Raw genomic sequence first — 27,281 nt, 5'->3', positions numbered from 1 at the left:
AAGCTATATTAAATTTGCACAAAGGCAAATTTGTACGCACAGAGGCATAACTTTCGCATTGCGAATATTTGTTTCTGTTACCGACTTTTATTACATTCTCATAATAAAAACATTACAATGCCCTGCTTAAACCAGCAGCAAGGCCTTTTTGAATGCAGCTTCTTTATTCAGTTAGCATCTTTATTTTAGCTAGCAAAACATTTCCAAGATTCACTTCATAATAATATCCAAACATATACATCTGACAAGATGACAAACTGTTTCAGAAAGGAAAAACTTTCCTCTGTGACATACTTTAAGTCACCAGGACAATAAAATAAATGTTGTACAGCAATTGGGGCAGTACAAAGACCAGTCCAAGGCTGTTTAAACAACAAACTGCAATAAACTGGCTCTGTGGTGCACCCCTCCCCCCACAAGCTATAATAAAGCTCAGCAAACAACACATGGGCAGAGACACCTCCGCTCTCCTTCCTGTTTATCCGAGCCAGCCAATCAAAAATGTATGGGCGTGGTTAGAGGACACACACCACATTGACTGCTCTTTCTTTTCTGCGAGATCCTATTATCAAATTGCCTGTTGTTAAAGGAAGTAGGTTTTGTTGCATTTTTTTTTGTCTCCGGTTCTGTGGTCTCTCCCGTAGTGAATTCCTGGGATAGAGTTGAACGTTGTCACGTTGCACAGCGCCTGCGTTACTCGAGTGAGTATGAAATGAATTCTTACAATACAATTTATTTGAGCATTGAGACTTGTTACGTGCATTGTGTACGTGCCTTAAAGCGCATTCGTGAACGTTATGTAGGTTATTGTGGGGCTTCTATAGACAGCGAGTCTAGATTAGGGGAGAGTGCTTATTAGATCTCTCATATACAAACACACGGATACCCAGTATGAAGGTTAAACTAGAGGAAGCTATAGGGGGAGTGCAAATTTGCTGTCCTAGATATTTCTGGAAGTATGGCTGATCCAGTTCTTTTCCTATATCTATAGCCTTATTATGAACTAATGGGGTGTGGGGACTGAACAAAAGTTGGACCCTTGTAGGGGGTTTTGTCTGACAAACGACTGGCTTATTTACCTGCTTTTTCCTTACATAATAGTTTGGTTAAATCTATGTTTCAAGTCTTTTGGTTGGGTGTACGAAAATTTTTTAAAATGATGTTGTTCCAATGTCTGTGTGGGTTTCCTCCCACTAGGGTTGCCACCTGGCTGGTAAAAATAATCGTTGATCCCAATGTTATTAATAGGGAAAAAAAATAAATATATAGGAAGGCTGGTATTTGTTTTTTCAAGAAAAGGTGGCAACCCTACCTCCTACACTCCATAAACTTACAGGCGGGTTAAAGGAGAAGGAAAGCTACCAAAGCAGTTTATCACCAATAGATTAGCCACAATAGTACAAGCTATAACACTATATTTATTCTGCAGAATGCTTTACCGTACCCGAGTAAGGAGCTCTAGAAGCTCTATCTGTTTGTTCAGGATAGCAGCTGCCATATTAGCATGGTATGACATCACTTCCTGTCTCTCCCTGCTCATTCATAGCTCTGGGCTCAGATTACAGCAGGGAGGGGGAGAGAGGAGCAAACTGAGCATGCTCAAGCCCTAGCCCGGTGGTTTAAGCTGGAAGAAGGAAGTCTGATACAGAAGCCCATGTATACACGATAGAAGGAAAGAAATACCATGTTTTTTTTGACAGAGGACTCAGAGCAGCATTACTTTGAGATATTACTGGTTTATTTATATAGACCTTTCTGATAAAGCTTAGATAATTTTAGGCTTTCCTTCTCCTTTAACTGTCTCCTGTTAAAACTGTGTGTATAAAGGTGGTAAACAAGTGGAACTCTCCCAGATATGCCCACATTGAAGTGGGCGATATTGGGCTGATCCGATCATGGGTCCTAGGGCCCAACGATCGGATCATAATGTATCCGAAACGGGTGACGGATCGCGGGACTGCATAAACACACAGATGCGGCCTCAATCTGAAGGGATTTTTTAACCTGCTGGATGGAGACCAAATATCGATAGGGAAGTCCGTCGGATGGCCCCACACACGGGCCAATAAGCTGCCGACTCGGTCTGTTAGCACTTTTATCGGCCCGTGTATGGGGGCCTTAAGATGGGTAACTTGATTGCAAGCTCCACTTGGGCAGGAGCTTTCTGTCGGATGGCCCCCCACAGCCCCCCACACGGGCCAATAAACTGCCGACTCGGTCTGTCGGCAGCTTTTATCGGCCCGTGTATGGGGGCCTTAAGATAGGGAACTTGATTGCAAACTCCACTTGGGCAGGGACTTATGTGAAAGATCTTTGTGAGTGTGTCAGTGCTATATAAATAATGGATATTTATAAAACAGTAGGAAATCCAAATGAGATCACTGTGAATTAAATGTACATGTTTGCATTAGGAATTTAGTAGTCATACCTGTATTACACATGATTATACTTTAGCTTTCTGCCCCTGGTATTTAATTGCAGTCAAAACTCCAGAAGTATAATCTGCATTATGTATGCATATGTGTCACAGCACAAACATGTCATATCCACAGCTTTGTTTAAGCTTACACTACAAATCCTTTAATTATGTAGGACATGTGGTGTGAGAGCATTAGCAGAAGGCTAATATTAACTGGTTCTCGACGAGCTAGGATTCTGTTCATACAACCCTATACTAAATTTGCATATACAGGTCTGGCACCTGTTATCCAGAATACTCAGGACCTGGGGTTTTTTAGATAACCGATCTTTCTGTTATTTGGATCTTCATACCTTAAGTATGCTAGAAAATCATGTAAACAATAAACCCAATATGACTGTTTTGCCTCCCATAAGAATTAATTATATTTTAGTATTGTTTTATTACTACAGAGAAAAAGGAAATCATTTTTATAAATTTGGATTTTTGGATAAAATGGAGTGTTATGAGAGACAGCCTTTCCATAATTAGGAGCTTTATGGATAACTGATCCCATACTTGTATGAACTAGGGATGCACTGAATCCACTTTATTGGATTCGTCCAAACCCCCAAATTGTTTGTGAAAGATTCAGCCGAACCAAATCGTAACCCTAATTTGCATATGCAAATCAGTGAGGGGGAGGGGAAAATAGTGCTGCGTACTTCAATGTCTTGTGACGAAAAGTCGAATGATTTTAAGGATTCGGTTTGGCCAAGCACAAGGATTTGGCCAAATCCTAATCCTGCTGAAAATGGCCGAATACCGAATCCTGGATTCGGTGTATCCCTAGTATGAACATGAACTATTTTGTTTTATAAATAGTCTTTTTAATAGAGTAGTGCGGTATAGTCACCGTGACAGCAGATGAGAAAAAAATATCTTGTTTGTTTAAGTAAGATCCCTGTTTGTAATAAATTAACTTAAGGTTTTGTGTAACTTGCTGGCAGCAATGTTTAACCCACTGGCAAATAACTGCAGGAGAGGCGCTTTTTATGGGTGTCAAAATATAATCATGTGACCTGAAACAAGATTAACATGATTGTATAGCAATGTGAAATATGTTGGTGCTTTATAAATGCATGGGACGATCATAATAATTGTTTGTGGCTCTCGCTACAAGGCAATAGCTTTTATGTTGCAGTAAGACTGATTCCCTTAATATATAGATTAACCTATGCCCAATAGTAAAATATAATATTATTAAAGGTCAACAAGGAGTTCCAAGATCATAAATAGTCACACGGCTCCAGTCCAGAGTACATTTATGGTGGTAATGGAACTCCGAGGCGAATCCTTACATTTTACAGTCATTTTTAATAATGGTTAATGAATCATGTGACGCAAGATATCAGTAAGCCATGATTATAATGGATTACATTACAAAGTGTCTTTTTTGTTTTAAATGAGAACTAATATGGCTACAAATGCCATATTTTATATACGGAGCTTAATGCCTCAGTATATAAAATCAGCATCTCTATAACCGTAATAATTTAATAATCAAAGTGCATCGGAGCTCCACATATTGGATTTTGTTAAGAGCATCAGTGACACTCCCATGCTCCATGTGCTCTGGTGAGCCGTTGAGAAGCTAAGCTTAGGGGGTTGTTGCAAATCATCAAGCAGGAAATGAGGTTTGCCTGTCCTATAAGCTGATGCTACAGGCTGATAATTAGATTTAAAGGCTAATTGTGTTGGTTTCAGAGCTGCCGTGTAATGAGAATCTGCATAAACAATTAACCTTGTATTGTGACATTTATATTATGTTAATGCAATATATTATGAATCAGTCCCTAAGCTCTGGTAACTGACAGTAGAACAGAGCATGAGCTGAGAGTCGGATGAAAAAAAGATGGGGAGTTATTGGGGACATATTTAGAAACACAGATCTAATCAAACTATAATGTATAGCTTTTCTATCCTTCTAAGCATTTTTACAGTGGCGTAACTATAGAGAAAGCAGACCCCATGGTCATGGGGGACACGGACTGCAGGGTCTGCTTCCTCTAAAGCTGACCCCCCCCCTTTCGGCCAGGGAAGGGGTGGTGCAGGCTGCAGGGATACGCCATGGCGGGGAGGGGGCAGAGTATGGGTGAGTGGGTGGAAGGGCATTTGGGGATTCCAGTGCACTAGGCCCCAACAAAGATTTTTTTTTTTTTTGCAACGGGACTGGCACACTCTACTAATGCCACTGCATCTTTGATAAGCTTCAGTTATGTATATATAAGCATACAAAAACTTCCAGAAAGAGTCAGCCGATGCTTGTTGCATGGATACAGACAGATGAGAATGGTTTTGCTTAGACATTTTAAGGCAAATGTTGGAGCTAATGCTTTCTAGTCAAGTAAACAGGGCAAAAAGCCATTCCTGGTAACTTAGAGTTAATTAGTCTTGTCTAGTGCATGAGTGCAATTATGCACAAGAGATGTGGAATCATAGGACCCACCTCAGGGTGGCTTAGGAGCCTGAATCTTCCCTGTAAGTAAAACTTTAGGGTTCCTCTCCAGGCATTAAATCAGATCAAAATGGTCTTTTGACATTGTCAGGTATATAATGCTGCCTTGCCTAATGGTACATCCCTCTGACTGACTGAAACACTAAATTAACGAAAACACAAAATTTTAGACGTGCAAACTTTTACAGTATAAGGGCATCTCTGCAACATATTAAGTGGGAAATGCTTTTCACAGGGTTAAACAGAAGAGAAATGAGACGTTTTTAAAATGCTGATTGATAAATATACATGTCCGTATATTCCGCTTGTAAGCAAGGAACTTTGTTGCAAAACAAAACCGTTGTGGTTCAGTAGATGTGTAGGTTTTGAGGTGGGTAAGTAAAGACGTGCTTTTAAAGGAACAGTAGGATCAAAAAATACAAGTGCATTAAAGTAATAATAATGTACTGTTGCCCTAAAATGGTACAACTGGTATGTTTGCTTCAGAACCCTGCTATAGTTTAACAGTATAAACAAGCTGCTGTGTAGCCGTGGGGGCAGCCATTCAAGGCTCCACTTACATAGCAGATAACACATACACAATGTAGAATACCATTGTATTCTATTACAGTGCTTATGTATTCTATTACAGTGCTTATCTATTATCTGCTAAGTATCCTGTGGCTTTTCTCCTTTTTCAGATTAAATGGCTGCCCCCATGGCTACACGGCAACTTGTTTATATAAACTATTGTAGGCTTTCTAAAGCAAACCTCTTACTAATGCAGGACAACAGTACATTATGGGGCAGATTTATCAAAGGTCGAAGTGAATTTTCAAAGTTAAAAACTTCGAATTTCGAAGTAATTTTTGGGTACTTCGACCATCCAATAGTCCAACTTCGATTCGAATTTGAAAAAAACGTAGAAATTCGAAGATCTAATTTTTTAGATCTTTAGACTTCGACCATTCGCCGCCGAAGTACTGTTTTAGCCTATGGGGGACCTCCTAGAACCTGTATGGAGGCAATTGGGGGAGTTTGGGAGATGGAGGTTTGAAGTTAAAAAAAACTTTGATCGAAGTACGATTTGAAGTAGGTCAAAATTCGGCCCACTTTGACTCCAAAAATCTTCGACCACCATTCGGTTGGTCTTTTTGAATTCGAAGTTCGAAGTTTTTTTTTTTAACATCTAACTTCGACTTTTGATAAATCTGCCCCTATATGTTAATTACTGTACAACAGGTTTCTTTTGTGGTATTACTGTTCCTTTAAGGCTTTCAAGTTAGCTGGGACAGCTGAAACATAGAGGAGGCCAATAAATTATGCAAGCTAAAATCTATATGGAAAAAGGTTTTGCAGAAAGAACCCAAAATTATTTTTTAAAAATGTAAATAGTAAAAAAAAAAAAAAATAAGCAGGAAGGGGTGTGACCTTTAATATCAGGGGGGGGGTCAGCTGGTTGATGAATGGGTGAAAGTTCATCCTTTGATAAATACGCCTTACAAAATCCCATAGAATGATAGAAATGAATGTAGAGTGGTGGAATTTCACTCTAGAGGACCGTGGCAATCTCTAACTTCACTCTTTGATAAATATACCCCTTTGCGTTTGTGCCAGTGGTTTTATTCGCAATAGATCTTGCCAGACCAATTTAATTTCCTTTTTATGAGAAGGTGAGCAAGGACCTCGATTCTGGGAAGGCAGTGAATGTGATCTACTTAGACTTTGCAAAAGGATTTGATACAATACCACGCAGAAGGTTACTGGTTAAATTAAGGAATATTGGCCTGGAACATAGTATTTGTACCTGGATAAAGAACTGGCTAAAATATAGATTACAAAGAGTGATGGTAAATGGAACATTTTCTAATTGGAACACTGTTGTTAGTGGAGTACCACAGGGCTCTGTACATGGTCCTTTGCTTTTCAACTTGTTTATTAATGACCTGGAGGTGGCCATTGAAAGAACTGTTTCTATTTTTGCTGATGATACAAAATTGTGCAGAACTCTAGGTTACATGCAGGATGCTGCCACTTTGCAAAGTGCTTTGACTAAATTGGAAAACTGGGCAGCAAACTGGAAAATAAATAATATAAATGCAAGTTATACACTAAATGGCAGTGTGTTGGGAGTTTCCTTAAATGAGAAGGATCTAGGGGGGGTTTGTAGATAACAAGTTGTCTAATTATGGTCAGTGTCATTCTGTGGCCACTAAAGCAAATAAAGTTCTGTCTTGCATTAACTCAAGGGATGAAAACATAATAATGCCTCTTTATAGGTCCCTGGTGAGGCCTCACCTGGAGTATGGGGTGCAGTTTTGGACTCCAGTCCTTAAGAGGGATATAAATGAGCTGGAGAGAGTGCAGACTAAACTGGTTAGAGGGATGGAAGACTTAAATTATAAGGGTAGACTGTCAAAGTTGGGGTTTTCTCTGGAAAAGGATCGATAGAGAGGGGACATGATTAAACTTTACCAGTATATTAGAGGACATTAAAGACACATAGCTGGGGACCTTTTTTACCCATAAAGAGGATCACCGTACCAGAGGCCACCCCTTCAGACTAGAATGATGGGAGTTTCCTTAAATGCTTTTAAGAGTGACTTGGATGATTTCTTGGACAAGCAAAATAGCCAAGGCTATTGTGATACTAACATTTACAGTTAGTGTATGGGTATATATAGTTAATGTGAGTGTATGGAGGGGTCAGTGTGTTTATGTATGGATGCTGAGTTTCATTTAGAGGGGATGGACTTTGGTCTTTTTTCATACCCGTTTTAACTGTCCCCAAAAGCTGGGCTTAGCCGGAGTTCTTCTGAATAACTAGTAACTCATGAGAGCTGCAACATCTAGTAGGACAAGGCCACAAATATAGAGCAGGGCTAATGTTAAAACAGTGGCTGAACATTTTCCCTGTTACAGTAATCCAGATCATAAAGAGGCTTGTGGAGACCCAATGATGATTACAGCTCAAGGGGACAGTGGAGAAGTGGGGCACATGATACTTCTGTCAGCCACCCACGTGTTTGTATATATAGAATTCATTTGTGTTCGTAGGATCGGCACAATTTCTGTAATTATCTTTCTATTATCTGTCTATTTAATATCCGTTTTGTTCTAACACATACTGTACCTTTTGTAATAAATAAATAAAATATACTGTGTGGTGCTTGACACAGGACATATTGCTGAAGTTGTGAAGTTTTTATACTCTAGTGACCCAAGACTATACCTTTTATTTAGCACCATTTTAGTCTTTGCAGACCTCATTCAGTTGGCAAAGGATTTCTATCATGGAAAGCTTTGTAACATTTTGTGTAAAAAGCAGCTGTACATACCACCAGGGGCCTGTCTTTTTATTTATTTATTTTTTTTCCCCCTGTCAGCTATTTTTACTACAGAATTTTACACTTGCTTACACATTTGCACAAAATCATTACACGGCTTTATAAACACCTGGGATTTTAAACCACATCCCCTTGCTTAAAGTGATAATGTCTGTTGTATTTCAGCACCTTTTTTTTTTCTTGCAAATATTTCAAATTGTGCCTTTATCAGGCTGGTGAACAGGTATTCTGAGCAATTAAAACTGGGTACAGGTATGGGACCTGGTATCCAGAATGCTCAGGACCTGGTGCTTTACGGATTACGGATCTTTCTGTAATTTGGATCTTCATACCTTAAGTATATGAGAGAAACATGTAAACATTAAATAAACTAAATAGGCTAGTTGTGCTTCCAATAAGGATTCACTTATATCTTAGTTTGGATAAAGTAGAAGGTACTGTTTTATTATAACCGAGAAAAAGGAAATTTAAATTCTTTGATTAAAATGGAGTCTATGGGAGGCAGCCTTTCAGAAATTTGGATCTTTCTGGATAACTGATCCCATACCTGTTCTAGAATGAGTCTTTATTACAAAAATGGCCCCCGCTTGTTCAGAGAACCAGCCTACATTGACATTGGTAGAAATAAGCAGGTACACAAAAGTTAAAGGGACCAGGAGGAGACCAACAAGCTGAAAAGAATTGACACAAAATGAAATGTGAAATTGAAAGTTAAAGGAATTTAACATATTAACTTGTGATGCTTGACAAAATGTGTCTTCATGAATTGGCATATAAGGTCTTTAAGAAATTAAAAGTTTATATATTTTGGAAAACTTATTGACCACCATGCACTCTTGTTCTGAGAGAAAATTATTAATGTCAGCCTGTGAAATGCCTCCCATAAGAAAATGCAGAGCTGTGGTTCTTCAGGTCTTGCATGAGATTGTGGAGGGTCTCTACCTGTCAAACATATTCTGCTGAAATGTGATTTCCCTTCAAATGAATGAGCATTGCATACAGGTAAGGATCCAATGTCTGGAAACTCGTTCTCCAGAAAGCTCCTCGTTACGGAAAGGCTATCTCTCATAGACTCCATTATAATCAAGTAATCCAAATTTCTAAGAATGATTTCCTTTTTCTCTGTAATAATAAAACAGTGCATTGGACTTGATCCAAAAAAAAATATATTCCTTATTGGAAGAAAAAAACAGCTTATTCGGTTTATTTCATCTTTAGTGGATTTAAGGTTTGAAGATCCAAATTATGGAAAGAGCAATTACCTAGAAAACCCCATGTCTCAAGCATTCTGGATAACAGGTCCCATACCTATATAGGCAGTGTGAAGAGACTGAAAGCAGATTCCCAATAAGTGTTTAAGTAGTGTTATGTAAAAATGTGAGTGCCAAATGCAATTTTGGAAAAATCTTTGTTTTATTTGGGCCTGTTTGTGGAGTCTTTTTGGAGTGCCAGACTTTGGTGACCCTGAACGAGGCTAGTCCCTAACATATATGTAGAAAATCAGTACTTCTTTGCACACTTTTTATTTATTAAATGACAAGGGCATTGACGTGAGCAGTAAATACATTGGCAGATTCACTAAGTACATGCAGTTCACTGGAAATATGAATCACCCACAACACAAATGTCATTGTGCATAGTTCAGTTGTCTTGTTACATGGGATATTTGTTTCCTAAGGGCAGGGCCAGTTAGAATCATATATGCATGTACCATATCTCTATGCCACATTCCTATTTCAGGGAGTGAGCTCACTTCCTGGCTGCTTTATTTTACATGGATGGCTGTCATTCCTATAAAGGAAACAACAACCACAAGGAAACAAAAAGTAATGCATAACAATCATATCGCTGTATGTTACATGTACTGTCTGTGGCAGATGATTCTGCTGCTAGAAAAGTAGAAGAGTTCCAAAGTGATGCCAACCTGGCAAAAGAAGCACCTGTGATACAGAGAGGACATTTTCCATTTATGTATACAAAAAGCGACAGTCCGCAAAAATGTCAGCAGTGACCTCATTTGGTTGCAGAAGTAATTACAAATGCATTAGGGTAATAAGTGCCACTTTTTATCCTAAAACTTCAGCACACTGAAAAGTGCCACCAACTGTCTGAATGTACTGGGGATTTCAGGCATTTTTGATTCAAGTGAACATGAACTAAGGAAAGTTATGGTGATTTTTGGTGAAAACATGTGTGTACCATAAGTTTAGGGATAGACCATAATCTCATCTTTTTAAAGCCAACTTCCCAAATACGAAAATCACATATGCTGTGTTCTCATATGACCAGATTCAGAGGCCATAAAGCTACTTAACTGACGCTGTGCTAAATTGATTACATCAGAAGCAAAACATTTATGGGTCATTTGTGCTCAAACTGGGTCATTCATTTAATAGATTGCATAAAGAGAAGTCTGCGATGTCACAAAATACGGATACAGTGCTTAAATATGTTCTAATTCTCAGGATCATCTAAATTTGAATGTCACTGACACAGATATGTGAACTGCAACTTAAATTATTGTTCGTAAGCCAACATCAGGCAAAGTATGATCAGGTTAGATCGACAAATACCTATAACTAAAGTGCCTGTTTTATATGGCACAATCTGCCAGAATCCAGTAGTATTCTCTTTGGATTTAAAGGGGTTGTTCACCTTTGGGTTAACTTTTAGTATGATGTAGGGAGTGATATTCCGAGACAATTTGCAGTTGGTTTTCATTTTTTATTATTTGTGATTTTTGAGTTATTTTAGATTTTTATTCAGCAGCTCTCCAGTTTTCAATTTCAGCAATCTGGTTACTAGGGTCCAAATTACCCTAGCAACCATGCATTGATTTGAATAAGAGACTGGAATAGGAGAGGGCATGAATAAAAAGATGATTAAAAAGAAGTAACAATAATTGTGTATCTTTAAAGAGCATTTGTTTTTAGATGGGGTCACTGACCCCCATCTGAAAGCTGGAAAGAGTCAAAAGAAAACGACAAATAATTTAAAAATGATAAAAAAAAAAAAAACAAATAATGAAGAGCAATTGAAAAGTTGATTAGAATTGGCCATTCTATAAAATACTAAAGGTTAACGTAATGGTAAACCACCCCTTTAAGAGCAATACACTAGTCATGGTTGTAGCTGGTAGTAATTTATTAATGAAGGTATACTTAAATATTTAAAAAAGAAAAAAATGCCCTCACTGCATTACCCAGCATGTAAAGGCTTCTGCATAATATTAAAGGGCAATTTCCCTGAACAAGTAAGCCACTTGCTTGGAATAACTGTTTGAGGAATCTTTGTGGTGAAATACTACAGTACAGCATTAAGTTACAGATATATGAAATGCTTGCCATAACACTCACCAATACCTTCAAATGTAAAGACTGTATTTCAATGTTGCCCTCTAATTCCTTCTTGGCTACGTGCACACAAAAATTTGTTGTGTGCACTGGCCTCAAAATTTGGGTGTGGGCACAACTTAGAGGGAACATTGCAGTAAATATTTGTCATCTAATTTTAGCCTAATTGGTTTTAGGCACATGCCGCCTCTTCTGCATTTGAGCCCTGCCAATTTTGAGTTGATAGCAATTTTTCAACATACAGCAGTAACTAATTACATTGTACTTTCTTCTGTTAAAATATACCGGTATATCTGTTATACTGTATATTGTATTTTCCTCTTTTCTAAATAGATGAGTGTGCATTTCTAAATGATCTACTTAAAAATAGGCCTCGTGTAAATGCAAGAACAGTTGTTGCTTATCTGTCCTCTCCAGAAACTGTTTTAGACTGTTATCTTAGATGGACAGTGTATCTGAAAGGAGAAGAAAAGATTGTTCTCTCTGGAAAAAGTCTCTTGCGAGAGGACATGATTACTCTTCATAAGTACATTAGAGGACATTATAGACAGATAGCGGGAGATCTATTCTTTCATAAAATGGATCATCGGACCAGAGGCCATCCCTTTTAGATTAGAGGAAAATAACTTTTTATTTGAAGCATCGTAGGTGGTTCTTCACAGTGAGGACAGTGATGTTGTGGAATGCACTATCCAGATAATGTTGTGATGGCTGATTCTGTTAATGCCTTCAAGAGTGGCTTGGATGATTTCTTGGACAAGCATAATATCCAAGGCTATAGTGATACTAAAATCTAATCTAATATTGGTATATGTTGTTTCAGTGGGTATGTGTGTTAAGAGTTGAACTTGATGGGCGTTCGTATTTTTTTTCAACCCAACTTAACGAACTGTGCAATTCTATACAATGATCTGTATGCTAACCATGAAATTGTACTAATTATTTACTCTTCTTTTTAGAGCATGGCAGATCCAATGATGATGCCAGTGATGCATGGTGGACATCCAAATTATAGAGTGGGAATGAATCCCATGCAGGCACCACCTTGTCACCAGACCAGGACTATGCCTATGCATTCTGGACATATGATGCAGTATGGGTATTCCAATACTGATGAAAACATGAGAGCACGGATGGGCATGCCCCAGCACGTACCAGCCCATATGATGTACCCTGCACAATCTCAATCGTATATGGGCAGCACACAGCAGCTAATGGCAAGCATGCACCTTCAGAGACTCAACACACAATATCAGGGACAGCCATTAATGGCTAATCCTGGACTGGCACAGACCCACCAAATGTACAGGACTGCATCTGCCCAATACCAACATATGCCCACGTTGAATGTGACTGACACAGACCTGGTGGATGAAGACGTTTTGACATCTTTGGCACTTGAACTGGGTTTAGACAGAATTGAAGAACTCCCTGAACTTTATCTGGGTCACAATGAAGTTGATTTCATCTTAGATTTTGTATGCAAACAACAAAGCAGCCCAGTAACCTGCTAAATGTTCTCTAACTTGAAGACTATAGTATCGACAAAACTCTATACGCTGTGCCTCGTGTTAGGCCTTGGATAAAGTCCATATTGACTATCCCTGTCAGATTGTTGACTAGTTTATAATTTATATATAATGAGCTTCAGATATTTAGGATATGGTAAAGTTACTGTTCAACATGCGGGTAGTTAAGGTCATTCAGAGATTTTCTTGGTTGTAAAATGTACAGTATGGGCTTCAGGCAGACACAAGGCTACAAAGACTTACAAAGTGTTTTATAAAACAGTTTTCACAACCTGGAACTATGCCTTTGCATAATAGAGTTCTGGTTGATGCACCAGTAATTCCTGTCTTAAGTATCATGTTGGCAATGGTCATGATGAAACCTTCTTAAAATTCAGCCTTGTCTCCGTTTTGGCAGGCTGCATTAGTATGCCACTGTTAATATGTAGATTGTTTAATTGGTATATTTTACCTGCACTATTTACCAGCAATATGGCCAACTAAAAAGAAGGTGTTAGCAAGCAGTAATTTATCTAAACTGTGAAACCACTACAGCTCTTTCACTGTGATTCCCATAAAATATTTACAAGGGGGAATAAGTGTACGTTACCAGCTTCTCTCCTGTATGTGGGATATTAAAATGTGCACTATATCTTCTAATCATTTTGATGTATATAAGGGATATGCAATATTGCTTTAATGTATACAGCGTAAAAATTTTGTAATGCTTGTATTTAAAAAATAAATCTAGTTGGCCTTAGGAACCTAAAAATCTCTTTATTCTACTTTAGTTAAAGGGCAATCAACCATTTTTTCCTTTAGACAAAAGCAAAAAAGTGTACTTTGTTGTAAATGTTGTAAAAATATAGTTCTGTATGTATCAAAGTCATACCAATGAATACTTCCCTAAATATGAGGCTGAGTAAATTATCTAATGGTTTTGACTCGCTCTGCTAAAAAGCCTGCACCAATTTGAAATTGTTTAAAATGCTACATGCCTCAAAAATTGGGACAGTTATTTCAGGACTGAATCTGCCCTGGTCACACCCAGTTACAATCAGACATGTAACAATCAAACAAAAACCTTACTTTCTTGATAACCTTTTTGGAACCACAATTTGGGGGCACAATTGGTACTATTGGGAGGTCTGATGCTATTTCATGAGTGTATCAATAAAAGTTTTCTTTATTTTATGTCTTTGCAGTTCTGTAGATTTTACTTTTCCATTGTCTTGTGGTTATATCATAACATGGGCAAAGCAACCAACTAGCAGTTGGATTTAATCTAGTACAGTTTGAATTGATCTAACCTAGTGAAATTATACAGTTGATTCCCACTACATGGTTAGGATGGGTTTAGAGTATGCTGCAACTTTAGGACAACCTGACCAGTTGGACAGCAAATATTCATCTTCGCAAGAAAATCAATGAAACTGTCCAAGCGATTATGGGAATGTTCCTACATACCTACATACTGTATGTTCTCTACATTGTTATGAAACTTAGATTTTAACATATCTGTGCTGACTACCAAGCTTCAAGAGTTCCAGTGCCTTTTCCATTACTGGGTTACTCATCCCTTTGTAAAAAATATACAAACATCAGCAGCATGGAAAAGATTAAACCATGTTTATCACAGTTATCATATGATCTATTATCATATGGGTCTTCTAACGTGGAGCACCATAACTTAAGGCTACTTAAAAACATTATGTAAATTGTAAAATAAACCCATAGAATTGTTTGCCATTGGTGATGATTTATGCCAGTTATATTAATATTATGTACAGGTACAAGGAAAAAAATATTTAAAGCACTCTGGAAATAAGCATGTTTTAGATACCGAGAACTAGTGTACCCCCATTCAACCTGAGCGTAGTGCATAGGGTATGTTCTTTACATACTGTTTGCCTATTTATTTTTGTTTGTTTTAATTAAGAAATATCTATGGTTACTGTTATTTCTGACACAAAACAAGAATTTGAATCCAGTTTTACTTTAGCACTTCCTGTCATTTCCTGATCCCACAGAATTTCAAAGGAGCTGATTCGAATTCGACTGAGTAGCCCCTGATAATGAACTGGTCAAAGGTTGCTGCTTATAGGAGGGTGAAGGGTTTGTTTAAAGGTACATAGGGAAGCTCTGAACAAGTTGCCCTGTTTAAAAATGAAGGGTGGGGAGCCGTAAGGTCAGCGAACTTTGTACTTTATAATGGCAATAGAAAGTAATTTCAACAAGAATCCTATTTATTGTGTTAATGTTCAGCAAAGGTGATTTAAGGTTATACTCTCCCTTTTAATGCTGGTTTAAATTGGATTAAGGTTATACTCTCCCTTTTAATGCTGGTTTAAATTGGAATCCATTAACTAAGTATTTTAAATTCAAAGTTTGTGTCAACATTGGCTTGTTAGTACACTGACTGGGCAGGATGTGGAAACTTTAGTGTATGCATTTTCATGCCAAAACCCACCTCTTCTGTGCACTAACAGGCCTGTTAAAGGAAAAACTATACCCCTCAAACAATGTAGGTCTCTATAAAATATATTGCATAACACGGTTCATATGTAAAACCCTGCTTCATGTAAATAAACCATTTTAATAATATACTTTTTGTAGTAGTATGTGCCATTGGGTAATCCTAAATAGAAAATTGCCATTTTAAAATATAAGGGCAGCCCCGTGGGATCGTATGACTCATGGTGCACACAAACATACCAAACAAACTATACTTGTTAGATCACATGACAGTTCTGTCTTGCTTCCACACTTCTTCCTGTTACATGCTCAGAGACCATCACAAAATGGTGGTTCAAGGCAAGAGATGTAAAATGGCAATATTTACTTAAATATATATTACAGTTTGATAAGATTCTGTAATATGCCACTTAATATGATAAAAACTATCTGTTGCTCAAGTATTCATTTGGGGGTATGGGTTTCCTTTAATTCACAGTGATTTCAGGGCAGAAGAAAGCAGATCAGCATTTTCCCCCTTGGCGTAAATACGCTGGGTGGAGAAAATGTCTTTTGTGACATGACTTCGGCTAATGTCACACAGGGCTGATTCAGGGCCTGTGGATAAATGCATGCCAATAATCAATCCTTGCGCTGAGAATCAGGCCTGTGTTGCATTAGCTTAAAGGAACAGTAACACCAAAAAATGAAAGTTTTAAAAGGAATGACTATATAATTTACTGCTACTCTGCATTGGTAAAACGTGTGTTCATTTTAGAAACACTGCTATAGTTTATATAAACAATCTGCTGTGTAGCCATGGGGGCAGCCATTCAAGCACAGGATACACAGTAGATACAGATAAGTTCTGAAGAATCACATTGTATACTATAGAGCTTATCTGTTTTCTGCTGTGTATCCTGTACCTTTTCTCCTTTTTCAGCTTTGATTGGCTGCCCCCATGGCTACACAGCAGCTTATTTATATAAACTATAGTTGTGTTTCTGAAGCAAACACCCCAGTTTTACCAGCACAGGACAATAGCATATTATATTTTCATTACTTTAAAGGGGTTGTTAACCTTCAAAACGTGTTTTCAGTTGTTGTTTTTAATCACCAGAATTGTTTACCTTTTTTTTTTTTATAATGTTTCCAAAATTGAAGTTTAAAGTTTAATGTTCCTGTCTCTGGTGTCTCAGTCTAGCAGCTCAGTAATTCAGGAGCAGATTCTGAACCGTTACAAGTGGCTACATTCTAAGAGCTGCCTTTATTGAAACTCATAAAAAATGTATCAACTAAATGTATCAATTTAGAACAGTTACAAAGTGGGCGACCCCCCCCAGGCTGCTTCAGAAGGTTAAACATTAAATTTTACACTCCAGTTTTAGAAAAACGATTGCAAATAGAAAGTGATTGCAAAAACCTCTTTATTTCTGGTGAAGTATATGAAAGCAACTAAACTGGAAAAAGTGTTTGAAGGTGAACAACCCCTTTAAGACACTTTAATTTTTTGGTGTTACTTTAAGGTAAATTGGCTTTAACAATCACATTTACTTATGTAACAATGTCATATTTTATTAGTGAATAGTTATATAAAGTAGATCCTTGTGTTGTGCAGGGAACTCCTAACCCCCTAGATGCAGCCCCTAGAGGGTGCTATGATGTTGGTGTATATAAAGGAGACTTTGTATAATGATATGCTAGCTTGACAAAGAGCCGTGCGAGGCTCGAAACGTTGCTATGCTGCCCTGCTGTATGTGAATAAAGGCTTTTTTATCCTATCTTGGAGTGCTGCCCATCTCTTCTCTAACTCCTAACCCATGATCTAGGTCTTAAAAAAAAATTTAAAAAAAGGTTGAAGAAAAAGAAGCAGCAGCTAAGATGATTTATATTAGTACAAACTTAAGATTTGTTTGCTGCTTATATAGGCAACTGCTACCTGCAATTTGACATTATGTGGGCTTTCTACAAAAGTCACATTTGCCAGCACCATTGTGCATCCAACCTTACATAGTTTGAGAGGTATAACCTTTTTTTTTTTGGTGAGGGGGGATATAATTGTTTATTAGTATTGTGTATCTGTTGTGTAAATTTTTTCTGGTTGTGGCTCATTCGAAAAGCTTACTGCCTCATTCCTGTTGAGCAGGGTTCCCTTCCAAAAGCTTGACAATTAAGGCCACACCCTTGATCTTTTCCACCCAAACTCCCATCCATTTTCTACTAAGCCCTGCACCTTTTGGGCATTTGTTTCTGGATTGTCCTACCTAAACTTACTATTTCAGTGTGGTCAAACCTATTTCAGACACATAAAAAACCTTGTTTTTAAGAGCCCTCAGGGTTATGGCAGACAGAGAGATTTGCTGCTCACAGTTAAAGGAATTGTTCAGTGTAAAAATTAAGAAAAAAGGCAGTCAAAATAAAAAATGTTTCTAATATAGTTAGTTAGCCAAAAATGTCATGTATTAAGGCTGGAGTGACTGAATGCCTGACATAATAGCCAGAACACTACTTCCTGCTTTGCAGCTCTCTTGGTTTCCACTGATTGGTTACCAGGCAGTAACCAATCAGTGACTTGAGGGGGCCACATGGGCTAAAATTGTTTGCTTTCGAATCTGAGATGAATGCTGAGGATCAATTGCAAACTCACTAAACAGTTATGTCCCCCCCTTCAAGTCACAGACTAACTCAGTGTTAGAGAGCTGAAAAGCTTGAAGTTCTGTTCAGTTATGTCAGACATCCAGTCACTCCAGCCTTTATAGAAAACAAAGCCATATATTTTTCCACCAACAATTTTTGTGACATTTCTCACCCACATTAGCGCAGATTTAACCACAGGTGACAAATCTCCACATCTGCCAAGGGGAACTATCACGAAAAAAAAAATGTAATTTAATCTTCATACTGAAATAAGAAACTTTCTAAATACAATCAGTTAAAAATTCTGTGCCATTTCTGAAATAATCAAGTTACTCTTCACTATCCCTCTCTCAGCATCTGTTTCTCTTCATTCTCTCTTCATGCAGGAGTTTGTGTCAGATATGAATTGACATTTCGATCCAATATGTCTTATAGGGGGTCTCCCTTTCCTAGCAGCTGTATTAGAGCTCACTCAAATAACTGATTCCAGGACAAACAAATTCTAACAAAATAACTGACTTAGGCACAAATTCTGCATTTAGAGGGACAGGATTTCTGGTTATTTTAATAGAGTGAGCTCTAATACATCTAGGCAAAATGAGCCCCCCTAAAAGATATATTCAAAATCAGACTCCCAACTCCTGCATAAATAGAGAATGGAGACAGAAACTGAGGGGGGATAGTGAAAAGAAACTTTAATTTTTCAGTTCAGAATTTTTTATTGGTTATATTTAGAAAAAAATCTTATTTTGGTATGATGAAGCTAATATTATTTTTTTTTTCGAGATAGTTCCCCTTTAAGAATACAATATTCTAACACAAGACAGCTAAATCCCAGGTAAAACAGTTCCATTGGTTTCAGTTTCCATGCTGTAGCCTGTAAATTGTTAATAAACAAGTGCTATTACTATTAATTTATGACATTATGGTTTTGTTTTATTCAAAATAGCTTCTGTAGTCAAAATCTTTTAAATTGTTCTAAGCTGCCACCTGCTGGTTACTTTCTATATATGCTGTATAACTGGCACACGGAAGTTTACTCCTGATCCATACAGGACTTACTTTCATTCTAGAACAGTAAAATCAGTGGAATAACTATAGAGGAAGCAGACCCTGCAGTCGCAGGGGGGCCCAAACTGTGGGGTCTGCTTCCTCAGCGCCGATTCGTACCTTAGTGCCGCCCCCCCCTCGCCGACTTACCTGTCGGGAGGGGAGGCAGGAACACTAATGCGGAGAGCGCAATTGCGCTCTCTCGCATTCGTAAAGCCGAATTTCTGGTTTAAAAACCGGAAATTCGGCTCTTAAAGGTGCAGGAGCGGCTTTTTGCCGCCCCTGGAAACCGCTCCGGCGTTGCCGCCTGAGGCGAGCGTCTCAGCTCGCCTCATTGGCGGCGCGCCCCTGTGCTTCCTCTATAGCTAATAGAAAACCCCCTCCTCCCCAGCCGCTCTCTTACCTGCAGCAGGGAAGGGGGGGGGCGCAAGTCAGAGCAGGGAGTGGGCGGGAGGATGGCAATCAGCGTGCACCGGGCCCCTCTGAAGATTTTTTCCTAGTTATACTACTGGGTATAATCTTTTATCTAAGAAGTGTATATACCTAAGGGTTGAACTCTATGGGTGTCTTTCGTCGGATCGTCTCGCAGTAACAAAGTTGGATGTAGTCACAGGTGTCAAAATATAATGGAACTGAATTAAAAGTCGCAGGAGAAAAATACACACGATAAGCTTTCTGCATGTGTAATGTAGTTTTTACCTGCGACTTTTCGTTCAGTCTCATTATATTTTGAAGGCTCAGACTTGTCGTCTGCATTTTGTCATGGCGAGACAATCCGACGAAAGACGCCCGTGAAGTTCAGCCTTAAAAAAAAAAAATACTTATAATAGGTACCAACCTCAGGAGTTACAGATTGCTACTGAAGGTTAAGTAAACTCTTTTTACCTTGCTAACTTTTTGGATGAAGGAATCAAGGATAGAGAACAAAAAGAATAAAAGATTATGGAAATTATATATTAGAATAGGGTTCGCTATCTCTAGTAGTGGTGCTAGCTAGGTGATAGACAGTGGAGTAACTATAGAGCGGCAAAAGGGGGACCTGGGTTGTGGAGTTGGCTTCATCTATAGCACCAAAATCCAATGTCAACCCAAAAAATGATCTCTTGCCTAATAAAAGCTATATATATATAAAAGCAATATGAATTTAGTAAAACTTTAATGCTTCAAAAATGGAAAATTCTATCATACTTACCGTAATTTTCCTTTCCTGGACTGAAGCATGGCAGTAGGCACTAATGGGTTAACTCCCTCGCACAGCGGAAGTACAGGAACCAATAAACCTAATTCCCAACCCCCTTACCCCATCTCTTTCCCTGTCCGAGCTCAGGTACTGAAGGGGTGGGTCGTGCCTACTGCCATGCTTCAGTCCAGGAAAGGAAAATTACGGTAAGTATGATAGAATTTTCCATTTTCCTGTCCTTCCGCATGGCAGTAGGCACTAATGGGAATTAACTAAGCAGTACAGACTTTGGGCGGGAAAATCATTTATTAAATTGAACTGAAGAGAGGACTTTAAGCCCGAAACCAGCTTTGTTTACGGAACAAACATCAAGCTTATAACAACGAACAAAAGTAGATATAGAGGACCATGCAGCTGCACTGCAAATTTCTTCCGGCGTAGCTTGAGCCTCGAACGTCCAGGACGCAGCCACCGCTCTAGTGGAGTGAGCCTTAACATGGGGAGCCTGCATAGCTTTGAGTAAATACGCCTTCTTGATACAAGCTTTTATCCAGCTTGCAATCACACGCTTAGAAGCTTGATGGCCCATAGAAGATCCTTTAAATAGCAAAAAGAGACTATCACACCTCTTGAATGCCTCGGTTCTTCGCAAGTATATTGACAAACACCTCACCAAATCCAGTTTATGCCAGTTTACTTCTTCTTCCGTAGCGGGGTTAGGGAAGAAAGCCGGCAGCACAATCTCCTTACTAGCATGAAAGGAGGATACCACTTTCGGGAGGAATTTCTCTGGTAGCCTTAACGTTACTTTATCATGTAACATTTTCAGATATGGTTCTTTCCTCAGCAATGCTTGTATCTCCCCCACTCTCCGTGCTGACGTTACCGCTATCAAGAAAGCAGTCTTCATTGACAGGAGGTCCAAGCTAATTGACTCCAGAGGCTCAAATGGTTCCGTCATGAGAGACTGAAGAACCAAATTCAAATCCCATGATGGCAAAATTGGTCTCACTTGCGGTTTCAGATGTTTGACTCCTTGAATAAAGCGGGTCACTAATGGATACTCCGCCCATTTGACTTTCGTCAATGCTGACAAGGCTGACACTTGCACTTTCAGGGTAGCCAAGCTGAGATTCTTCTCTAAGCCTGACTGCAGAAAATTTACTACTGCCGACTCGGTTGGTGATGTAAATGAATCTCCTGACAATGTACACCATTCCCTGAATCTTTCCCAAATTCTATGGTAGGTATTCTCTGTTGATGGCTTTCTAGCTGCCAACAGTGTGTCAATAGTCATTTCTGCGAGCCCAAGCTCTGTCAGCTCTTTCCGCTCAAAAGCCACCCCGTCAAAGCCCATTTTTGTGGGTTTGGGTGGAATATTTTGCCTTGGCATAGCGAACCCTGGTGATAGGGTAGCTTGACTGGATTGTCCAATGCCATTTCCCACAACCGGGCAAACCAAGGCCTTCTCGGCCACCATGGCACTACTGCTATAACTGTAGCTTTGTCTTTCTGAATTTTGTTCAATACCCTTGATATGATCGGGATCGGCGGAAAAATGTATGCCAGTTTGAACATCCACTTCAGACTGAAAGCATCCTGACACAATGCTTGCCTCTCCGGGTACCAGGAGCAGAACAGTCTCACCTTCCTGTTCCTGGATGTAGCCATGAGGTCTATCTGAGGGAGGCCCCAACGATTCACCAACGTTTGGAAACTCCCCTGCGACAACTCCCACTCCCCTGGGTGGAGTGTCCTCCGACTCAACAGATCTGCCAGAATATTCTGACGACCAGGAATATAAGTTGCTGACAAGTCGAGGAGATTGTTCTCTGCCCATTCGAAAATCTCCAAAGTCAGACTCAACAATTTCCTGCTGTGAGTCCCTCCTTGTTTCTTTATATATTTTACCGTTGTTATATTGTCTGACTGAATGAGGACTGCTGTCCCTTTGAGCTGACTTTTGAAGCTCACTAGCGCCTGCAACACCGCTTTCAGTTCCCTGAAGTTCGAGGACCACGTTACTGCCTCCGGTGGCCATATGCCTTGTGCTGATACACATGCCGTATGAGCCCCCCATCCAAGGCTGCTGGCATCCGTCGTGACCATCTGCCACGATGAGCAATCTATTGGCTTGCCCTGAGAAAGATTGAACGGATTTAGCCACCACTCCAGGCTCTTCACTGTTTGTCGTGACAGAATAATGATTTGAGACTGAGTAACTCTTTTCCACTGTTGAAGAAACCCGAACTGGAGCTGTCGAAGATGAATCATTGCCCACCTGACGGCATCCTTCGTAGCTACCAGTTTCCCTATTATCTCTTGACAGATCAGAGCCGTGGTATAAGGAAATTTGATAACACTCTGCACTCTTCGAATAATGTCTTCCACTTTGCCTGGGGGAAGATATAGTCGCGACTGCTTGGTATCCACTAGAACCCCCAAGAACTCCATCCGTTGTGACGGGACCAGTTGTGACTTTTGGAAATTTATTAACCATCCATGTTCCTCTAGAACCGTAATGGTCACCTGGACCTGCTGGTTCAGCAGTTGTTCGTTTGAGGCCTTTATCAGCAGGTCGTCCAAATAGGTGAAGATCTGTATGCCCTGCAGGCGTAGGGCGGCTATGACTGGAGCCAGAACTTTTGAAAAGGTTCTCGGTGAAGACGCTAGCCCAAAGGGAAGTGCTCGGTATTGAAAATGCTCCCCCCTTACCGAGAACCTGAGGAATCTCTGGTGACTTAAGAGAATAGGGACATGAAGATATGCATCTCGCAAATCTATCTTTGCTAGCCAATCGTTTACCCGTAGGTTCTGCGAAATAATACTCAATGTCTCCATTTTGAATGACTTTACCTTCAGGAACGAATTTAATCCTCTGAGATCTAAGATAGCTCGGAACTCCCCCGACGCCTTTTTCCTGAGGAAGATCGGAGAATAGATACCTTGTCCCTTCTGGCTTTCCGGCACTGTTAAAATTACTTCCTTTTCCAACAGATCTAATAAAATGTGATTCATTGCTCGATGAGCTTCCAGCGTTTTCGGAACCTTTGATTCCACAAAAAAACTTCTGTTTGGTTTTTTCGAAAACTCCAAGTGGTAACCTAAGGATACCACTTCCCGGACCCAACTGTCCATCGTAGTTTTCCCCCAGACTGCCTGGAATTGAAGTAGTCTTCCCCCTACTGGCGGCAGCTGGGCCTGAACACCGTCAGAACGATTTAGGCTTTCCCTGCTTGAACTCTTTTTTGAGCTGATTTTGCCCGCGATTTCTCCAAAAGGGCTGCCTATCAAATTGCTTTCCAGGCCTATAGGTCTTGGCATCCTTAAACGGCATTCTGTCCGCCCAGCCTGCACGGACTGGCTGACGTCTCACACGCCTTTCTTGCGGCAAAAAGGAGCTCTTGCCCGCCGAAGCCTTAGAAATAATACTGTCAAGTTTTGGCCCAAACAGCAACTCCCCCTCGAAAGGGAGCGCACACAGATTGAACTTGGAAGGGGTATCTGCTTGCCAATGTTTTAGCCACAGCATCCTCCTAGCTGCCACTGCATACCCCATATTTCTGGCTGCCAATTTCAGCACCTCCAATGATGCGTCCGTGATGAAATCAATAGCCACCTTTATATCACCCACTAGGTGACCCACCTTGTCTTTGTCTCCAGCAAGCTGCAGCTCAGTTTCTATCTCTTGCAGCCAGATTTTGGATGCCTTTGCCACACACGTGACTGCTACCGCTGGCTTGCAGAGTAGCCCCGAAACTGAATAGGCCTTCCTCAGCACTGTATCCTGTCTCCTTTCTACAGGATCCTTCAAGGAAACCCCCTCATCCACTGGCAATGTGGTCTTACGAGCCACCCTTGTGATGGCAGCATCCACTTTGGGGGGGTTGGTCCACCGACTCACATCCCCCTCCGCATACGGGTACATCTTCTTCATGTGTCTAGGTTCTGAGTACTTTTTATCTGGTACTGCCCACTCTTCCTTAATAATATCTTTCAGTACATCGTGGACTGGAAATACCAGATCTTTCTTTCCTGATGATTTAAACATTCTGTCCTGCTTTTTCTCTTGTTCAGTGTCCTCTAGTTCCAATACTTTCCGGACAGCTTTTACTAGAGGTTCTATTAGATCCAAATCAAACGAGGAATCTTCATCCAATACAATTAGCTCCTCTTCCTCCTCTGAAGTAGCCGAAAGGCTACACCTTGCTGCCCCCTGCTGACGTGCTTCACACTCCGCAGGCACCTTAGGATCACGGCTCTCTTTCCCCATTACTGGGGCACTGGGACCCACTTTCTGTATCACATTAGCTGTCACAGTTCCTACTAGGTCCTCCAGTGATTTAGACATAGACTCCTTAAACCAGTCTCTCATAGCACTCCATTGATCATCTGCTCTTTTGCCAGACATAGATTCCCAGCACATTAGGCATACTTTTTTGTTATGCATCGCTGGATTATCACATATTGAACACTCTTTTTCCACCGCCTTCCTTGAATGATGACTCCTCCTTCTAGGTGACCTACAAAGAAACGAGTTTGTTACCATCACATAGGAGTCACCACACATCTCTCTGATACACTTACCCCCTAGAGGATGACCGGGATCTCCGGCTCCTAGAACTCATGCTCTGAAAAAAGAGGAGTAAATATAAGTAGCTGTACAGTTCACCTAGGTCCCCAACCGGTAGGCCTGCAACACTGCTTACAATCAGGCTCTCCCAACCAGCAACCGGCTCCTGCTGCATGTACTGCAAACAAAACCTGCTCCTGCTGTACAACAGGTAATGGGCGCTTTAAGAGCCAAGGGCGCCTAGAGATGACATCATCAAGAGTCTACACAGTGTCTTACCGCGGGATCCGACTTACTGCACTCAGAACGCCTTACTGCACACCCCGCGTCTTACCGCGTTCTAAAAGCCCAGCTACCAGGCTCCACCGGCTATATGTGAACCGGTCGCTTCGGTGAGGCAGAGAGGAACCACACCGGCACAGGGGAATCCTTCCTGATGCGAGGACAGGAAAAAAAGAGATGGGGTAAGGGGGTTGGGAATTAGGTTTATTGGTTCCTGTACTTCCGCTGTGCGAGGGAGTTAACCCATTAGTGCCTACTGCCATGCGGAAGGACAGGAAAGTTATTTGTAAATTTAATTGCTATTGAAAGCAGCATTTGCTAAACTCCTGGTTGTTACTTTTTAAACAATGTTGGAAAAGCCAGTCTCCTCCAGCAAGACAGGTCTCTTAGGGCAAGGCCAGACGTGGCGTTTTTAAAAAAGAACAGGCAGGCGTAAATACGCATAAACTGCACTACCACTGAAACTAATGGAAAACGCACTATGGCATTTCACACAGGGCGCTTGCAAGCTGAAATCCGCCACAAGACGCCAGTATTGGCATTTTAGAGCAGAAACACCAATACGTCAAGAAACTACCAAATCAATAGACTCTATGGGATCTGCACGTTTGAAACCACACTTTGTGTAAATACACAGCGTATTTTAAATATGGCGTCCAAATTCTCAATGAGAACAATGAAAACAATGAGAAGTGCATGTTGGGAAAAGAATCCTATGTGCTGAAAAACGCATGTTGACGGTTTCAGTACGCCTGGCTGTTCTTTTTTAAAAATGCAATGTAAAAATGCCGCAAAAACACCACATCTGGCCTTGCATCAGGGCAGCCATCAGGGGGGGGACAGGGGGGAGAGTTGTAGGGGCCCCCCGAGGGTAAGGGGGGCCCGGCCACACCACACTTACTTGATTAGCTGGGCCCCCCATCTTTCTGAGAGCTGCTGACTTCGGGAAGGCATGGACGTTTAAGGGGCCCTGGACACCAATTTTCTTATAATGTGGCCTTGGCCACCAATTTTTTTTTCTCATGTGGGGTCCTAGCCACCAATATTTTTTAATGGAGGGGCCCTGGCCACAAATGTTTTTTAATGGGGGGCCCTGACCACCAATATCTTTTTATTTTTTATTAAAATGTGGGAACCCTAGCCATCGATATTTTTTTTGTTTTTTTACTGTGTGGTGGGGAGGGCGGACCTGTAGGTGGGGCTTGTGGTGGGCGCAGCCAAGGGGGCCCAGGAAATTTTGTTGTACGGGGCCCTGCGACTTCCTGAGTGCAGCAGTAAAAAGTGACTGAATAGAATTGTAATGAATGCACACTGCAAAGTGCCTTAGAATTATGTTTTATTAGGGGAAAAAAGCATTGTCTTTAAATGTACGTGCGCAGCTGCGTGTACAAGTGGGAGGGGAACGGAGAAGGCAGCTGAAGTTTTATGTGGATAGGAGAATCTTGTGCAGGCAGCGCCCCTCTGAAGATTTTGTCTCAGGGACCAGCACTTGCTTTTTCCACACCTCTCATAAAGATTCTGGAGGCCGTTTACTTTAAGGGCAAAGTATTGAAAGATAGGTGCAATTTGCCATGTATTTACCCTCAGTTTGCTTTTCTGGAACTCCAGTCTAACTGCACTTACTGTACAAAGATGTTACCCCAGAGCTGTTTGAACATCTATCTTGTGTTTTCGTGATCTGAAAAATTTTCTGTTGCAGAAGTGACGTCACGCACATGCACACAAACTATCAGATTCTGTGTTGCGCTTGTGCACATTTGATTTTTTGCCCAAAAATCATACAAAATCATGGAAAATCACTAGAAAACAGGGGAATGCTTAGGAGTTACAGGAGACCAGGGATTAAGCCCAAAATCTGATAAATCATGAAAAATAGTGGGGGTGACAGCACTAATATTCTGCCCAGGGTCGGACTGGGCTCGCGGTACACCAGGAAAAAACCCAGTGGGCCCTGCTGACTCAGATCCGCTCCCCCCTGTTGACACTCTTTGCTCCCTGACCT

The 27,281-nt window shown here is 40.4% G+C and overlaps 2 protein-coding genes across 3 annotated transcripts; one reads left to right on the top strand and one right to left on the bottom strand.

The window, feature by feature from the left end:
- Positions 1 to 648: 648 nt before the first annotated feature.
- Positions 649 to 14,297, top strand: cited4.S (Cbp/p300-interacting transactivator, with Glu/Asp rich carboxy-terminal domain, 4 S homeolog). 2 transcript variants are annotated; one of them, XM_018249541.2, is made up of 2 exons: positions 649 to 701; positions 12,555 to 14,297. In XM_018249541.2, the coding sequence occupies exon 2, from the start codon at positions 12,558 to 12,560 to the stop codon at positions 13,107 to 13,109; it is 552 nt and encodes a 183-aa protein (XP_018105030.1). In that variant the 5' UTR covers positions 649 to 701; positions 12,555 to 12,557; the 3' UTR covers positions 13,110 to 14,297. The 2 variants fall into 2 exon arrangements, with proteins under 2 accessions (XP_018105030.1, XP_041439944.1); XM_041584010.1 differs by lacking the exon at positions 649 to 701 and adding an exon at positions 12,392 to 12,421.
- A 9,212-nt stretch (positions 14,298 to 23,509) lies between these two features.
- Positions 23,510 to 25,137, bottom strand: LOC121400600. The gene is made up of 2 exons (XM_041584009.1): positions 25,012 to 25,137; positions 23,510 to 24,947 (listed from the first exon to the last, which is right to left on the bottom strand). Exons 1-2 carry the CDS (start codon positions 25,050 to 25,052, stop codon positions 23,636 to 23,638), a joined length of 1,353 nt encoding a protein of 450 aa, XP_041439943.1. The 5' UTR covers positions 25,053 to 25,137; the 3' UTR covers positions 23,510 to 23,635.
- Between the last annotated feature and the right edge of the window lie 2,144 nt (positions 25,138 to 27,281).

Source organism: Xenopus laevis, chromosome 2S (assembly GCF_017654675.1).
Source record: "Xenopus laevis strain J_2021 chromosome 2S, Xenopus_laevis_v10.1, whole genome shotgun sequence".
Taxonomy (NCBI): Eukaryota; Metazoa; Chordata; class Amphibia; order Anura; family Pipidae; genus Xenopus; species Xenopus laevis.
This window is presented reverse-complemented; position numbering and strand designations above follow the sequence as displayed.